We start from the raw sequence: 18668 nt of genomic DNA, 5'->3' as shown, positions 1-18668 counted from the left end.
TTACCGGCTTTTTGTCTGTTATTTCTATTGTATTTCTGGTTTCTAAAGGTGATTTTGGGCTATTGAATCTTTATGGCAAGTGTGTTGGCTCCATACAGATTACCTTGGAATGGAGAAACCCTTACCATGCCCCTGGTCAGAGCCTGTGGGAATCATCCACCAGTGGTGGCCTAACGTCTGTGAAGGTAAAAGCAGCCTCAGATTCGTGGTAGAAAACAGCCTAATATATGGGATAACGCCCCTTTTCCTGTGAATAATAATACTTTCAGTAGACACCGATGGCCATATAAGAGGCCAAAGACTGAGCGGTATCAGGTGTATTGTCCCTTATAATACACACCTCAGCTGCTGCAGTACCGCTTCTGGAAGCAAAAGGGGGACTTCCTATCTAACAGTGATTCATATGACACACCATTTTGTAAAGTTATCTGTATCTTTATGTTCTGCATTATCTAGGACATAAGAACATATAATGTAAAGTACTAAAACAACTTTTAAAAATCAGATGGAGAACTATATGTCACTCATTCTGTGGTTCAGGAGAAGGGACCCCCTACAAAATGTGTTATTTCTAGTCATAGCAAAATTTTCTGACGATTTATATATCAGACTATGTTCACATCTGCGTCCGAGTCCTGCAATTTTCATAGGTTCTGATGGGAAGATGCAGAGATATTTTTTTCAGGAATAAAACCTATTATTACGACTAGGTGAAATCCACCGAGCACCACTGGTGTCCATTGTATGATTCAACCCTGCGTTTCTGCTATATTAGATGTGAATATAGCCTTCATTCTGAAAAGATGATTGCTTCTTAGTGGTTGTGGTCTTATTAGTTTAGTTTGTGATTTTTCTGAGCTGATTTTCCTGTCCGTCTCTTAGTGTATAGTGAATAGTGTAGGTATCAGCAGTAGAGATGAGCGTTGTTCTACTCGAACTGTTCGCCAATCTCAAATTCGAGCTGTTTTGGGCGGTGTTCGAGCCGTTCGGCGAACACGAACAATTTGAGAAAAATTTGGCTGTTCGAGGTTATGTTCGATAACTGTTCGTGCACCAAAATCATAACTGGATTTTTTCTCAGTAATGATGAAAATTAATGTTAATACGCAGTTTGAGTGTACAGCGGGGCGGGGGGAGGGGCAGGGGATGGATCTCTGCAGGAACAATGAAGATCTCCATTTTTTTTTCTCTTTCCCGCATTTACAGTGGGGAGGTGCAATCTGTCAGCCTATCAGCAGCGCACACACGGAGCGAAGTGCTTTTTTTCACACAAGCAAGGGCATGTGTCATTGGCAGTGTATGTCACATGTCCTTGCCCTATAAGACCAAGCCATTTTCCCCGTCGCCACCATTTTCTCACTGCTGCAGCTGCGTGTTAGACGGCACCGCTGTTGCTGTGTGCGCTATACCTTGTTAATTTCAAGCCAATTTTCGCACAAATCTACAGATAGCTTGGGAGTAGGGAATAGTTGTGATTGCAGTCCTTTTAAGGACTAGGTTACAGCATTTCCTACGACTTTTATCAGGCAGGTCTGTGCTCTTAAATAGATAGGTTGTGGGAGTAAAGACTAATTGTAATTGGAGTCCTTTTCAGGACTAGGTTACATCAGTTCCTATCAGTTTTTGCCAGGCAGGTCTGTGCCAGTGCTGTGCAAGTTTTTTTCACAGTATTTGGCTGAATCTAGCAAAGCTAAGCCTTTTTGGCCTATTGCAGAGTGTGTTAGTCAGTGGAGTAGCCTATCTGTGTTGCAAGATATACCACCTGTGTATAGAATACCAATTTTTTTACTGCACCTAGTGAAGTAAAATCTTTTGGGCATAGCATCATTCTATTAGTCTATCTATACTGACCTCCATCAGGTTGCAAACTGAATATATTTTTTTCTGCATCTACCTCTGAAAAAATATTGGGCTTCTAGCTGTGTGTGGGACTTGTTGTATTAGTCCATCTATACTGACCTCCATCAGGTTGCAAATTAAAAATAATTTTATCTGCATCTACAGTACCTCTGAAAAAATATTTGGGCTTCTAGCTGTGTGTGGGACTTGTTCTATTAATCCATCTATAAAGACCTCCATCAGGTTGCAAACTGAATATATTTTTTTCTGCATCTACCTCTGAAAAAATATTGGGCTTCTAGCTGTGTGTGGGACTTGTTGTATTAGTCCATCTATACTGACCTCCATCAGGTTGCAAACTGAATATATTTTTTTCTGCATCTACCTCTGAAAAAATATTGGGCTTCTAGCTGTGTGTGGGACTTGTTCTATTAATCCATGTATACAGACCTCCATCAGGTTGCAAACTGAATATATTTTTTTCTGCATCTACCTCTGAAAAAATATGTGGCCTTCTAGCAGTGTGCGGGACTTTCTCTATTAGTCCATCTATACTGACCTCCATCAGGTTGCAAACTGAATATAATTTTTTTCTGCATCTAGCTCTGAAAAAATATTTGGCCTTCTAGCAGTGTGTGGGACTTTCTCTATTAGTCCATCTATACTGACCTCCATCAGGTTGCAAATTCAAAATAATTTTTTGTCTGCATCTAGCTCTGAAAAAATATTGGGCTTCTAGCTGTGTGTGGGACTTGTTGTATTAGTCCATCTATACTGACCTCCATCAGGTTGCAAATTGAATATAATTTTTATCTGCATCTAGCTCTGAAAAAATATTTGGCCTTCTAGCAGTGTGTGGGACTTTCTCTATTAGTCCATCTATACTGACCTCCATCAGGTTGCAAATTAAAAATAATTTTTATCTGCATCTACCTCTGAAAAAATATTTGGGCTTCTAGCAGTGTGTGGGACTCATTGTATTAGGCCATCTATACCAAGCTCCACCAGCTTTGAAATTAATAATAATTTTTAGCTGCATCTAGCCCTGAAAATAATTTTTCCCAATAGTGGTAGCAATAGAAATATGGGGCGCGCGCCTGGCTAACAAAAATATACGCTTCATAACACAAAACACCAGCCTAGCGCACTGCATTAATAAGATGGCATCATCGTCTCTCCCAGTGCTAGGCCTACTACGCAGGCTAGTATTCCTGTGCCTAAAACACAATGTATGGGTCCGCGCTAGCCACTATGCTGAGGGGTATAAAGCTGCTGCTAACGCTTTATAACAATTCAATTGGCAGATTTTCACAGAGCTCTTCCACAACGCCCACCCATCGGGCAACAGTTGCCCACCCTCCCTATGGGATCTAGTGGCGAATAGTTGATGCCATTAATCAGAGCGTCAGTTGCCCCGTCAACGTGGCAAGCATACGGTAAGGCATGGGAAGAGTGGACACGACTAGTAGCAGGCAGACGGGTTGACCAATGTGAACAAGCCAGATCACAAGTCACCATAGAATTTCTCCACCAGCTAGTGATGAGGGGCATATCAGGGGCGTCAGCGCAGCGGTGTCTGACCGGAGTAGCATTTCACTTCCAACTACTGAATTGGGGAGATGTGACAAAGATTCATCATCAGACAATCCATAAAAGGGTGGAAAAGGGGTCAGCCAAGTCAGGAATGTAGACGTCCCGTCCCGTGTCACTAAAACTGATTTCTCACATCTTATCCCTAACACCATTAACATGACACTCACAATTTGAAGCAACACTAATGTCTACTGCATTTGTGATCGCCTTCTTCGGGGCGCTATGTATAAGCGAATTAGTCCCTCAATCCAAAATTACCACCAGTGGACGCTTATTACACCAGGAAGTAGTCATAGCCAATAATGCAATACGTGTACGCATACACCAATCGAAAATGGTTCCAGCGGGCAGGGGTACTTGGGTACTTCTACAACCCACAAACGGTACACTGAGTCGGGTAACAATAGTAAAAACATATCTAACCATCAGATCACAAAGTAATTTCTTCGTATCACACATTGATGGAACGCCATTATCAAGATACCTGTTCCAAGCTATATTTAATAAATGCATAACATCGGCAGGGAACCACCCCAAAGATTACGGGACACACTCATTCCGCATAGGTGCGGCCACGGAAGCAGCAAGAGCAGGACTGTCAGAAACGGAAGTTCAGAGGATAGGGAGATGGCGATCCACGTGTTTGGCAAGATACATAAGACCGGACTTGTTATCCTAACGTGGTTTGTTTCTTTTACAGGTGACGCTAAGCCAACAGTGTGAGTGATAGGCCACTCGTATATATATTGGGCACAAAAAAGGGCGAAAGTCCGCCCAGGCGGGAGGAAATTAGAGTTTCATAACACATATTTCAACTGGAGAGGTATTAGAGGCCTGCTATGGCCACAGGTACTAATGGAGGTAATCAAGGTAGGGAGAGAGGCAAGAGGTCTGGTCATCTTAGTTATACAGGCCGGGGGAAACAACCTAGGTCATCACAAGAGCGCATAACTAATGGCAATAATGAAACTAGACACTGAGCGCATCAGAGAATTTTTCACAAAATTAGCTATAGTATGGTCAGAGATTGTGCCGATAGCGGTATGGCAAGGTGCGCGAGACATCACGGCCATCGAATGGACAAGGCGGGTAATAAATATTCGGATGGCAAAATTTAGAAGAGACAGAGGCGGTGTAGTGATACGACACCGACAACTGGAAGGAGATAAAGCAGGCCTCATACGGCCCGACGGTGTTCACTTAATAGATATTGGACTGGACATATTCCTGTCAGGACTCCAGGACGGAGTGGAACAAGCGTTAAGAGTGATGGGTGGGGGTCAGAGTCCTGCATACGAGTACGATTGATCCTCCGTGGCCTGGAAATAGAAAGGACATGTTGGAGAGTTACACTTGTTGGCCAACTTGCCGGAGTGGGGACCCAGGGCATGCTGCAACAAGCTGAATTATTTTAGAAATAAAATGCCTTTCTAATGGAATGAGTATAAAGAGTTAATAAAGCTGTGACCGATCCTCACCCATCCAGTTGTAAGAGTTACATTATTGGGTTGTCCATGAAAGGGGGGCGGTAGGGGGGCTGAGCATCTGGGTTTGGTTGGGGGTCCCCACAGTCTGCCTAGGCTAGATTAATTTAAAAATTCTTATTAGATACACAGGCGGTGCAGCTTGCTTCGCAGCTGGGCTACTACGCCCAAAGTATTGCCTAGGCTAGATGCAGTTAAAAATTCTACGCTGACTAGCAGACACTGAAGATTTGGAGCAGACCTCTGAGTAAACAGCTCTTCAGACTCAACCATCTGTGTTACCCCAAGCCATAGTGTATGTAGTTTCTTACAGTTAAAAGGGGGGGGTGCGACCCAACCCACCTGGAATTGACGATGCCAACGTCACGTAAGACACAGGAAGGGGACTCCCAAAATTGTGGCACAGACACCACTTAACCCTAGAACGCATACCTGTGGCCTTGCAGGCCCGCCCAGTTAATTGTTTTCTATTTTCTGCAAGATTGCTTTAGTTAGAATTTTGAAACTCTAGGTATTCTTCATGTATATAGTTGTTTGTCATTTGAGTTTGTTATTCCATGTTATTTGCACACGGGCCTAAAGGGCCCCAGGTATGTGAAAGTGTAGATTTTTATGGTCATGCGTTCTAGGGTTAAGTGGCATCAATTGCCCCACTGTTGCTTAAAACGGTTGGTGAGGTGATTTTACCAAATCCCCAAGCTTTTAGTCTCCCAAGGATGACACAGGGGTAGAAATGTCCTTGCGAATCCATGATTTGATCATCTTTATGAACGTGAGTCTGTCTACATTCTCAGTGGACAGCCGCGTGCGCTTATCTGTCAGCACACCACCAGCAGCGCTGAATACACGTTCAGAGAGAACGCTGGCTGCATGGCATGACAAGATCTCCAAGGCGTGAGTGGCGAGCTCCGGCGATTTTTCAAGATTGGAATACCAAAATGAGCAAGGGTCCAGTGACACAGTCATGGCTTCGATGTTCACTTGGAGATTCTCCTGTACCATCCTCTCTAGGCATTGACTGTGTCAGACTTCTTGTCTCCTGTGGCCTTGCAAAGGATGGTCTAAAAAAGTGGTGAAACGATTCCACAAAATTGCTGTTACCAGCAGATACTGTGTTACTGTTACTGTTTGAGTGATGAAGACTCGACAGTCCCACCTTTGGCAAGTTAGAACTGTGAGATTCACTACGTGCACCACTGGTGTTTTGTGGAAAAGCACATGTAAGATTCTGCAACAGATACTCCTGCATTCGTCAATACCTTTTTATGGCAGGAATTATTTCGGCAAATATACTTTTGTACCGGGGATCTAAGAGTGTGGCAACCCAGTAGTCGGGATTACTTCGAATTCTGACAATCCGGGGGTCATATTGCAGGTAGTGCAGCAAGAAGGCACTCATGTGTCTTGCGCATCCAGAAGGACCAAGTCCTTGTTGTGTTGGTAGCGAGGTAAGAATCATGCTTCCTTCCTCTGCCCTCTCCCTCCAACCTCGCACAACAGAAATGTGATCAAGGTCTACCTCATCTGATGAGTCTTCCATGCCCATTGCCAGTTCGTCCTCCACTTCTTCCTCGGCTCCTGCACCTTCCTCAACAGTTTGGCTGCTACCATGCGCCCTGGTTAATCCCTCTCCCCCACCCTCCCATGCCTGCCGCCTTGGTGCTGCCGACCGTCTGGACCTTGCAGATGTTAGCCCTTCCGCATACAACTCCTCCTCCTCTACTTCCTCCACCTCCTCTTGTGCCACCACCTGACTCCGAATTCTGTTTAACATGTGCTCCAGCATGTAAATCACCGTAATAGTCATGCTGATAATGGCATCGTCAGCACTAAACATCTTCGTCGCCATTTCAAGACTGTGCAGAAGGGTGCATAGGTCCCTGATCTGAGACCACTCCTCCAGCGTGATTTGCCCCACCTCTGGATCTCGTTGGCCCAGGCTATACGTCAGAACGTATTGCACCAGGGCTTGTCGGTGCTGCCACAGTCGCTGCAACATGTGCAGAGTTGAATTCCACCGGGTAGGCACATCGCATTTTAGCCGGTGAAGTGGCAGGCCCAACGACTTCTGTAGAGATGTAAGTCGTTGAACTGCGGGATGCGAACAGCGGAAGTGAGCACACAGCGACCGTGCACTCTGCAGAAGGCCATCTAGTCCGGGATAGTGGGCTAAAAATTGCTGGACAACCAGGTTCAACACGTGAGCCATACAAGGCACGTGTGTGACATTGCCCCGGCGAAGTGCCGCACCCAGGTTTGCAGCATTGTCGCACATGGCCTTCCCTGGTTGCAGGTCCAGTGGAGACAACCTTTCATGAAACTGGGTCTCCAGAGCTGACCAAAACTCCTCAGCTGTGTGACTCACATTTCCCAGACATTTCAAAGTAAACACTGATGCGTTGAGCCCTGCTGCCAGCATAGTAAGGAGGTGTGCAGGATTCCTTCTGCGCAGTTAGAAAGCAGGTGGCATTACCAGACAGGCTTTGGGTGCAGGTGGAGGACCGAGAGGAGGTTGAGGAGGCAGAAGCAGTGGAGGAAGTTCGAGATAAAGAGGATTAACACACAACTCGTGGGGACGGTAAGACTTGGACAGCAGCCCCTTGTCCTGCTGTCACCATAGTTACCCAGTGCCCAGTCAGCGACATGTAATGCCCCTGTCCATGCCTTCTCGTCCAAGTGTCTGTGGTGAAGTGCACCCTGTCACACACACAGTTTCTCAAAGAAGCGGTGATGTTGTGTGCGACATGCTAGTGGAGCGCAGGCACACCTTTCTTTGAGAAGTAGTGCCGACTGGGCATCTGGTACTGGGGCACTGTGACGGACATAAGGTCTTGAAAATCCTCTGTGTCCTCCAGGTGGAAAGGCAGCATTTCTGTAGCCAACAGCTTGCAGATGGTGAAATTCAACCTCTTAGCTTTCTCATGGCTAGGAGGAAATGGTCTTTTACTTTTCCACATCTGAGGGACCGAGGGCTGGCTGTTGTGCTTAGACGGTGTTGAGTAGGGTGTCCCCGGCAACTGTCGGTCTGTGAGGAAGATGCAGGCGGACATGTTAGGTTGCCTTGATCCAAAGGTGGTGCTCTCGATGTCGGAGAGCGCTCAACACTAGCAGGTGTTTCCACTTCCCACTGAACTGACGACCTGCCAATCACACTGGCTGTTGCGGGTAAAGAGGTGGCAGGTCTGCGTCCAAAAACATGTGTGACTGCTGTCCCCCCAGTCACAGAGGATGAAGAGGCTGCGGATGCACAAGATGGGGCAGACGGTGGTTGGCCCAGCCGGCTAGGCCGCATTGTAGCACAGTGAGCTTCCCACTGCAACTTATGCTTCATATCCATGTGACGGTACATGCATGAAGTACTCAAACTATGTATTTTTTGGCCTCTACTTAGCTTTTGCTGACAAATATTACAGATAACACGAGTTGGGTCATCCTTATCGATCTGAATAAATGCCCAGGCTATGCAAGGCTTAGAGCCCATGTGACCTGAAGAGCCACTACGACTTGTGGTCAGAGGCAGAGTTGTGGTTGAGGATGCTGTTGTTGACGTGCTTCCAGTACTCCATCTCTGTTCAGGAAGGCGCAACCTAACCTCGTCGTCAATAGCATCTGTGATGCCCCGCTGCGCTTGGTATCACAGATCCTACAAGAGTGCATTGATGGAATCCTCCACAAGAGGCCCCCATAAACATTCACATATCTCCACCTTCCACCTCAGACCAGCAGAGGGAGCCCGTTAGGGATATAAATAGGGAAGGTGGAGCTAGGTAGTTCAGTTCCTCTGAAGAGTTCCTGCAGTAGAGAAGCCTAAGAGAGGTCAGTCTGCAGTGGAGCTCAGTCTAGTCTAGAGAACGCAGTTAATAGTTCAGCAGTGGAGCACGAGGCTCCTGCTTGCTAGACTCAGGGAGCCCAGATAGAGCTTAAGGTGTGCCGGTGCCGTAAGATCAGTGAAGCGCGGCAAGCTGCCGTTAGTGTGTATAGCCTAGTGAGGGCCCGAGTAGGCCGAAGGCGAGTGGCGAGTTAGTACATAAGGGGCAGAGGAGCTTAACCAGCTCACCCCGAAGCATTTACCGGACACAGGATCCGAGCTTACCGGTATCTCTATGACCCAGTAAGGCATAACCGGAATCCCTGGAGAACTACAAGTCCCAGGATCGCTAAGGTGCTGATATGTAACAGAGCCAGGAGACGCTTAGGCCCCGCATACTGGGAGCGTGAACTCCAAGAGAAGGCCCTACCACAAGGTCAGCCAGCGCAGGACAGAGACAAAGTTAGGCCTAGCTCCAGGCAGGTCAGAAACTTACTACGCAGAGGCAAGAAATAGGAGGCCCTACACCCGCTCATTGGGGAGGATCCTGATATGCACCCTTCACCCTACAGTGCTCCGGGATGTGCCTGAATTTCCACCAGTAAAAGGTACTGAAGTGACTACCGTGTCCGTTCCCGTTCTTGCTCTGACCCAGCTGGGTCTCGCCTGTCCTGCATTCCCCCTGCATACGCTGCCCTGAGACCTAGCTCCACCTGTGGGGAGCTATACCATCGAGCTGCCTTATCACCGGCCTCAGTGGACTGCTGCAGCGCTGGTGCTTGTCACCAGATACCACAGGTGGCGTCATGAACTCTTATAAAATTTAACAATTATCCACCCTTTTAAAGAGAGACCCCAGGGTACGGGCCAGGGAGCCGACCACCGCGACATCTCCAAGGCCAGGCAAATGCCCGGGTACCGAGTCATCCCCATCCCCAGGGCTAGTCACATCCTCCTCCACCTCCTCTGCTGACCTCATCGACTGTCTGACTGTGGGTTGACAGTAAGTGGGATCTCCAACCTCGTCATCATCACCCTGTGTGTTATCACACCCGTCGCCCTCAGAGCCAACCTCTTCCTGCCCTAACCGAAAAGTCAAGTTGTCGCTCCAATCAGGTATTTGAGTCTCATCATCGTCTTCATCATTGTCTCCACCAACAGGAGTTACAGTTTGGGAACAAGGGTCTACATTATGCTCCGAACCTTCTTCATCTGGTCCTGGATCCAACTTATAAAGATTCTGGGCATCGGATCAGATCATTTCCTCATCTGGATTAACAGAAGCTCTGGAGCAGACCTCCGTTTCCCAGGCTATAGTATGAGTAAACAGCTGGGCAGACTCAGCCATCTGTGTTACCCCATACTCAGACGGGCAGCTGGAGACTTGGGAGCTGTGAGGAAGCAAGTGCGATTGGGGTGACACCTCTGAGGACTGGAGTATTTGTGATGTTGAAATTGAGGTGATGGAGAGCCCACTTGAAGGAGCACTTGATATCCGTTGAAGCACCTGCTGTTTTTGTGCCTCATCTAGAATTTGTAGCGATGGGCGTGTCCGTAAGAATGAGATCGTATCACATTGTCCACGAAAAGAAGTCGACATCTTAGTTTGGCTGGAAGATGGTCTTTCTTCTGCAGATGTTACTCCCCCCCCCCCCCCCACCGTGGGGTGCCTCGACCCACCGGCGGACAGGCACCAGTATTGGGATAGGGGTGCTGGCCGTCAGGGTCCACCGCGGCTCTGGCACAAACCCGGTGACACAGAGGTGGCACAGGCAGGAACGGACTGGCCGTGTCGGCTTCTCACTTTTTGGATTTTAGAAGGGCATGACATGCCTATATCTGTGTCTCCCCCTCCTTTTACTCCTCCACCTCTTTTCTTTTCGCATGACTATATGTACTTGTCACTTTTCCATGTGTTAGTTGTGTCTTCTGAGCAGTTTGTCAGCTTTTGGAGACCTTTGAAGGTGTTTTCTATGTGTTTCTATGTGTTTTTGTTTGCCTGCCATTGGTTTTAACGGTGTTCGAAGGTGTTCGACGAACAGTTCGGCGAACACACGGGTGTTCGACGAACCGAACCGAACCGAACTCGAACACTACGGGGGTGGCTCAACACTAATCAGCAGTCATCGATGAAACATCCAAGGGGCCTGTATGGTGGCCTTCATTGTGGTCAATAGATGAAGTTCTGTGTCTTGTGGAAGAAGTAGAATTGCTTTCTACTGCATCCGCTGTTTTAGACCTCCTGTAGATATAAAACATAAACTCTCATAATAATGTGTATGAAGCTATAGCATTGTACATTGATGTAACTACAAAAAAATAATAAAAGCTTAATATTTTTTCAGCACCAATCTCCAAGGAAGGTATTATCTAGAGACTCTTCCAGAATTCACTTGAGCAATTCTAGACTATCCAAATCGCGAAAGGCCGAGGAAGAACTGCACAGAGATATCAGCGCTAACAAGAGGGGCAGGAGAGATCCGTACACAACAGACTGTTCAAAGATGAAGCAACATGAGACGAGACATGAATCCTCGCCACCTGAGCTACAGAGCGATGACATGGACATGAATGTGGAGGTGGGTGGTTCTAGTATGAATGTCATACTGAACTTATGGTATAGTTTTAATAATGTGCCGAGTCTGACAGGCAACAAATCCCAGATTGGTGATTGACTATCATGCTCATCAGAAGTAAAGGGAATTTACACAAGTATATTTTAGTTTATTGTATAACAGAAATATAAAATGTTATAATATGCCTCAAGTACCACTCCAGTTTTTTTTTTTATTTCTTCACTAAATAGGTATCAGAAATGTGTGTTCCATGTGTGTAGTAAAATGGTTACCGGTTGCCGTCTTCTGCTGTTCCCAGCGTCGCTCTGATCTTCTTCTGTTGTGACCTACTGGCTCATTCCAGTGTTTTCTGAGCGGACCTGAAGTCACTTCTCAATGTAAGTCCATGGGACTCAGAACTAGGCTCTCATACAATTACATTAAGGGAAAAAGTAACATTTGGCAGTGACTTCTGGCCGGTCAGAGCTGCGGTCATAAGATGGTGGAGAGGGACCAGAGTGGCGCTGGAAAAGGTAGATTACGTTGACCACACATTACTGATACTTAACCGGTGGTGAGATTAAAAAAAAAATAGCTAGAATGGAACTTTTTTCATTACACCTCATTAGGTTATTTTCAGATTGGTTTCAGAAATACCTGTGATTTACAATCCATTCCATACATCTGGGCTTGCTTCTGTGGCATGGATTACTACAAAGCCACAGAAAAGTTTGCAAACGGTCTGCCATATATGAGCATATACATAAACAGCGTCTGATGCACATATAAGATCATCACCACCAGGGCAAATATCCCGGCTCTGATGATCACTCTTGTTCCCACATTTGGGTTTTTAGATCCATGGTTGGACCAAAACTTGCATTAGTAATGCGCTAACGGGAATGTGCTTCTGTTATCCATGTCTGAAAGGCAAAGAGAAACGTTTTGCACTGGAATGGGATCCAATTCCGTTCTTGGCATTAAGTACATAATCATAACATGGTGAGATGAGAATAAATATCATCATACAAAGCTCTGTTAATAGATTTTACATTTACGTTAAAAGAATTGCACCTTCATATTTGCAGGATATTTCAGAAGAACTAGAGGCACTAAATGAACCTGAAGAAAGTCTTGTGTGTGAAGATATAAATGAATGCGATCAGGAAATAAGATATGACAGCTCTTTCCAACCAGTCGAACAAGTCATGCCAAAAGAAAAAGGTAACATGGCAGCTTCTTAAAGGGAATCTGTCAGCAGGTTTTTGCTGTTTAATCTGAGAGCAGCTGTCATAGCTCGGATTGAAGATTTGATCCGGTGACCTATTGCTGCGTTGTCAGTTCCTTTGTCTGCTGAGCTATTGCCCTTTTTTCCTGTTCAAATGCTGATGGTTTCTATTGTCTTTGTTTTCCTTTCTTGGTTTACTCCTCCCCAGGTGTTTCTAATTTTTTCGTTTTGGTTTGCCCTATCGCATTCTCGGTAGGGTTTTATAAGTTCACCCTTCACTGCACTTCCTTGCTGGCTATACCTTTTGGTGGATGTGTATTTAGGAGTTCCAGCCCTTCAGCTAAGGGGGTTTACCTTGCTTGGTAGATTCCAGCTGTATTCTTGCAGTGATTCTGTTTGCTTTCCCTCTTAGTACCTTTTCCTTTTACCACTGTTAAGTTTCTGTAAGGTTTTACTTGTTCCTTTTCTTTTTGGTTCTCCTTAGCTTTCCCTCTCTACCCTATATGAATGTGTTTTAGTTTCTCACCCTGGGTTTTCATATCTTGCTTCACACTTTCCTTTCCCCTTGATGGCGGTGTATTGCAGCCTACCCTCTGGTTCCTCAGGAGGTACAAGAAACCCCTTGACAACCTTTTAGGGAGTTAGGTCCGAGGTGGTGTTTTTAGTTGTGCAGCTTGGGCCTTTCTAGTCTGTACAGGGACCAGTTGGGTGTAGGTGTGGGGTTCCTGTGTGTGTACACGTTCCGCAGCATGATATAGGGCAAGAGTGCCTGATTCCAGCAATGTATCATTTACTAGGCTGTGTGCTGTAGTTTCTCACGTGCAGACCAGTCAGGCTAACCTGTTACCCTGCCCCCACCACTGATTGGCAGCATGTACACAGAAAGCTACCATTCAGGGGTGTGGCCATCTACATCTACAACAGGGAAAACAAGAACTCTATAAAATCTACACCAAGCAGTCCACTAAGTGACACAACACTGGAATCAGGCTCACTTCTCCTATATCATGGTGCTCTCAGATTACTTAGCAAAAACCTGCTAACAGATACCCTTTAATGACCCATATTTAATAATACACTGATCATGTTTAACACACAGCTTGTTTTTTTCCAACCTAGGAGAAGCAGACATTACAGATAGCGATGATGATGATGATGATGATGATGATGATGATGATGATGATATCGTCATAACACCGGGACCAGTGTTTCCATATAAATCGGTATGTGATAAGACACTTTCTCTTATTATTCCTTGGAGATAGTGCATAATAATATTGTCTGGTATTATCATGATTCTGTACTTTGCTCAGCCTTCATCCAGGATTCGGGTGGAGGTAGCATCTCTAACTTTAGACCCATGCTCGCATGTGGTGACTGATAAATCAGTAAAGAGAGTGTTTGTGGAGTTTCATTTTCCCGGTGTTCCCACTGAAGAAACAGAGACCCCTTTATCACTTCGCAAGCCTATCCACGGTGAAGAGATATTCTACCATTTCAGCAAAGGTTAGGACAACATAGCGACTAATGTACATGTCAAAACCCAAACATTCTATCTGAACACTTGAAAATCATTGGTATCGTTTTCTAAACTGAATGTCTTCTCTTCACAGTGATCCATCTAGATGGTGAAAATCATGTAGATCGTAGACGATTCCTCTACATGCTCCTATTAGGATCAGACACTGGAGAAAAAGTCAGGTGTGGGTCTTCATTTTTGCCTGTGCTGCATTGTGTTGTGTTTGATCACTTGTCGTATGTCTTTAGGGATGGGGTGTGTAAAACATGAAGGAAGCTCTTTAGATTTGGGTATTGGATCACACAGTACTTATAAAGCAGGGGTACACCTTTTTGTTTTGTAAAACATTTTAAAAAATCCATTGCACAGGTTAAAGATGAACCAAGCTCTGGTTGGAGGATAGGCTGCGCTAAGGGGATATTTTTGTCTACTAAAATAAATGAACATTGTGTTAGAAAAGATAAAAGGAAAACGTTTTTTTCTTTTTATCACTGGTACCCCAAAGGTTAAAGTTTACAGTGGTGAGTGATCCAATGAATGAAGAAGAAGATGAGTGCCGTGATTTGGGATATGCCTTTCTAGACCTGCAAAACCTCCTAAGAAGAGCTGTAGATCCTGCAGAAGAAACTCTACAGGGTGAGGAAATATCCAACTTAGGGCTTCTATTGGAGCTCTGAATTTCCTGCTTGCTTTAAAAGACCCATATTGGTTAGATGGATTTACTGGGTTCAGTAACCAGTTTCCATCCCCTAGTGTCTGCTGCAGGCAGCCAAAATTGTTTTTGCTTACCACTAAAGGCTATGTAAAGGGAGGTTAACGATACATTACAAAATTAATTTTCCTGAATTTTGGAACTACTTAACACAATACTATACTCCAAAATTCTAATACCTGGTTCACATAGGGAAGATATGGTGCGGTAGCAGCCAGGGCTGTGGAGTCGGAGTCATGGAGTTGGTGTCAATTTTGGTGGAGTCGGTATAAAATGGACCAACTCCAACTCCTGAAATATATAATAAATTAGGTACAATGCAGTATATGCTGTAAATGTTTTCATAAGAATTTGGGAAAGTTATGAAATGTCCTATAAATGTCTGTTCTGTTCCTGATCTAAGGATGTCTGCTTTTAGTTGAGATGAATCTGTGCTGCACTTTATGTACACGCTCAGTAGTGAGGCCGGGCTGTGGAGTCGGGAGTCAGGGAAACAGAGGAGTCGGAGTCGGTGGTTTGACTTACTGACTCCACAGCCCTGGTAGCTGCTGGCGAAAAAAGGTTAAAAAGTTTTTTAAAAAATTAGAAACTAATTTTGGACCAAGCGACAATTTCAATTACACAAAACTATACTGCATCAGATGTAATGCTCATCTATATGATCTACAGGGGCTACTATACCTTGGGTCTATAAATAATTATTGTTTATGTATCACAAGCTTGGTTTGGCTGCCCTTTTCCAAGGATTAGAATAATTTCTTTGTCTCTTAAAGGGAATCTGACAACAGATACATGTGCCTGATCCATGGGCAGCATGTATCGGACACTGACTGCATAATTTCAGTCAAATATGTTTAACTCTAGAATGCTTTCAGAGAAGAACATCGTATAAAAGCTGCCGGGGACCAAACCTCACAAGAGACTAGTCAAACAGGTGGGTCCCTGGCAGCTTCTTCCTGCCGCTGCCAATGTGTAACAGGTCTCTCCCTATCCATGCACACAGGGAAAAACCTGTCAGTCATTGGCAGCGGACAGGGAGAAGCAGGCAGGGATCCACTTGTCTAACCAATAGTCTGTGCTGCTCGGTGCCCGGCTTTTAAAATATGTTCTTTCAAAAGCCGCATTGTTCCAGAAGTAACATACCTGGCTGAAATTATCCAGTCAGTGCCCAATACATGCTGCCACAGGATCAGGCAGGATTCAGCTGTCAGATTCCCTTTAAGGTATTCTTATTTCATATAATGCTCTATGTTTGGCTTGCATCCAAATTTTTATTTTTATTTTTTACTTTAATTGTATAAAACAGAGTGACAGACTGCATTATCCGATGTAGAGGAATACAATAAAAAATCTATACTGAGTGCTAAAGATTTTTTAACAGAAAAGACAGATGGCCAAAGAACGCCACTATATACAACCCCTGGCAAAAATTATGGAATCACCGGGCTCGGATGATGTTCATTCAGTTGTTTAATGTTGTTGAAAAAAAGCAGATCACAGACATGGCACAAAACTAAAACATTTCAAAAGGCAACTTTAGGGCTTTAAAAAACACTAAACGAAATCAAGATTAAAAATGTGGTACTCAGTAAGGGTAATTTTTTCAGCCCAAGCAGAGGGAAAAAATTATGGAATCACTCAATTCTGAGGAAAAAAAATATGGAATCATGAAAAACAAACACACAAAAGAACACTCCAATACATCACTAGTATTTTGTTACACCACCTCTGGCTTTAATAACAGCTTGCAGTCTCTGAGTCATGGACTTAATGAGTGACAAACAGTACTCTTCATCAATCTGGCTCCAACTTTCTCTGATTGCTGTTGCCAGATCAGGTTTGCAGGTTGGAGCCTTGTCATGGACCATTTTCTACAACTTCCACCAAAGATTTTCAATTGGATTGAGATCCAGACTATTTGCAGGCCATGAAATTGACCTTATGTGTCTTCTTTCAAGGAATGTTTTCACCAGTTTTGCTCTATGACAGGATGCATTATCATCTTGAAAAATGATGTCCTTATCCCCAAACATCCTTTCAATTGATGGGATAAGAAAACTGTCCAAAATATCAATGTAAACTTGGGCATTTATTGAAGAAGTAATGACAGCCATCTCCCCAGTGCCTTTACCTGACATGCAGCCCCATATCATCAATGACTGTGGAAATTTGCATGTTCTCTTCATGCAGTCATCTTTATAAATCTCATTGGAACGGCACCAAACAAAAGTTCCAGCATCATCACCTTGCCCAATGCAGATTCGCGATTCATCACTGAATATGACTTTCATCCAGTCATCCACAGTCCACGATTGCTTTTCCTTAGCCCATTGTAACCTTGTTTTTTTCTGTTTAGGTGTTAATGATGGCTTATGTTTAGCTTTTCTGTATGTAAATCCCATTTACTTTAGGCGGTTTCTTACAGTTCGGTCACAGACATTGACTCCAGTTTCCTCCCATTCGTTCCTCGTTTGTTTTGTTGTGCATTTCCTGTTTTGGAGACATATTGCTTTAAGTTCCCGGTCTTGACGCTTTGATGTCTTCCTTGGTCTACCAGTATGTTTGCCTTTAACAACCTTCCCATGTTGTTTGTATTTCGTCCAGATCTTAGACAGAGCTGACTGTGAACAACCAACATCTTTTGCAACATTGCGTAATGATTTACCTTCTTTTAAGAGTTTGATTATCCTCTCCTTTGTTTCAATTGACATCTCTCATGTTGGAGCCATGATTCAGGTCAGTCCACTTGGTGCAAAACCTCTCCAAGGTGTGATCACTCCTTTTTAGATGCAGACTAATGAGCAGATCTAATTTGATACAGATGTTAGTTTTGGAAATGAAAATTTACAGGGTGATTCCATAATTTTTTCCCTCTGCTTGGTCTGAAAAAAAATACCCTTACTGAGTACCACATTTTTAATCTTGATTTCTTTTAGTGTTTCTTAAAGCCCTAAAGTTGCCATTTGAAATGTCTTTAGTTTTGTGCCATGTCTGTGATCTGCTTTATTTCAACAACATTAAACAACTGAATGAACATCCTCCGAGCCCGGTGATTCCATAATTTTTGCCAGGGGTTGTACTAGTCTTGGTAGCTTGCGTGTAAATGTGCTTTCTTTTTTTTATTTTAGTTCTGGATATATCTGATCCAAGACAAATAATTGGAGCTCTGCGTGTAATGATAGAAGCCAGAGAAGCAGCACGGGTTGTGTACCGAGAAAGAAGAATGAAGTCTACAAGCCAATCATCACCGTCAATGATAGCAAGTTATGTGCTCTGATAGCTTATACAAATTGAATTGCAAACAGAAGATGTAGCCAACATTATGTGAGCAGTAAAATGGATGACTTTAAGGTTTAAGGATACACGGCGACTTTGGCCCTGACAGCCGTCACGCGACTAAGGTTTGCTCGGTGCCGCTGCTAAATCGCGGCAATATAGAATTAAAGGGGTCTCAATGTGACACAGTACCACGACAAAAAAGTCACAAAAAATTCAACTGAGTCTGACTTTCTTGTTGTGGTCGCGGTAGTATAGGTGTCACTGTTATAGCACCGCAATGTAGCAGTGGCCTAAGTTGAGGTGTAGACCTAGCCTAAAAGAGCTGGAGAACTTTGAAAAGCTTAGCTATGTGGCATGGATCTAGTTACAATAAAGATCCTTATCTGTAGACCTTATGTAACAATACACTTTAAGACTAACACTCTCCAACAATATTAGTCTTCACACAATAACGATGCAATGTTAAGCTCATCAGGGCAAAAGATCCCACTGTACTGCAGCTCAATTTTCAATTCCTTAGCGATTTCTATTCAGATAAAAGGTCCTTTAGTGAAATTACCAAAAAATGTAAGATGCAATACTACAATCCTACTATATATTATATGATATACATTATATTGATGGTTGGTAAAGGTGGTGAGACTATCCCAT

General features: G+C 44.3%; 1 protein-coding gene across 1 annotated transcript in view; it reads left to right on the top strand.

Annotated features, from left to right (window-relative positions):
- RPGRIP1 (RPGR interacting protein 1) overlaps window positions 1–18015 on the top strand; it is a 53686-nt gene extending 35671 nt beyond the window's left edge. Inside the window, exons 17-24 of the mRNA XM_073670930.1 lie at window positions 49–185; window positions 11070–11303; window positions 12368–12503; window positions 12764–12822; window positions 13821–14013; window positions 14121–14208; window positions 14532–14662; window positions 17867–18015. Coding sequence (XP_073527031.1) covers window positions 49–185; window positions 11070–11303; window positions 12368–12503; window positions 12764–12822; window positions 13821–14013; window positions 14121–14208; window positions 14532–14662; window positions 17867–18015 — 1127 coding nt within the window. The remainder of the gene's footprint in view (window positions 1–48; window positions 186–11069; window positions 11304–12367; window positions 12504–12763; window positions 12823–13820; window positions 14014–14120; window positions 14209–14531; window positions 14663–17866) is intronic.
- The last annotated feature ends 653 nt before the right edge of the window (window positions 18016–18668 follow it).

Source organism: Phyllobates terribilis, unplaced genomic scaffold (assembly GCF_046119375.1).
Source record: "Phyllobates terribilis strain yellow unplaced genomic scaffold, ASM4611937v1 Scaffold_1__5_contigs__length_1240528914, whole genome shotgun sequence".
Taxonomy (NCBI): Eukaryota; Metazoa; Chordata; class Amphibia; order Anura; family Dendrobatidae; genus Phyllobates; species Phyllobates terribilis.
Note: the sequence above shows the minus strand (reverse complement) of the source record. Positions and strands in the feature narration are given on the sequence as shown.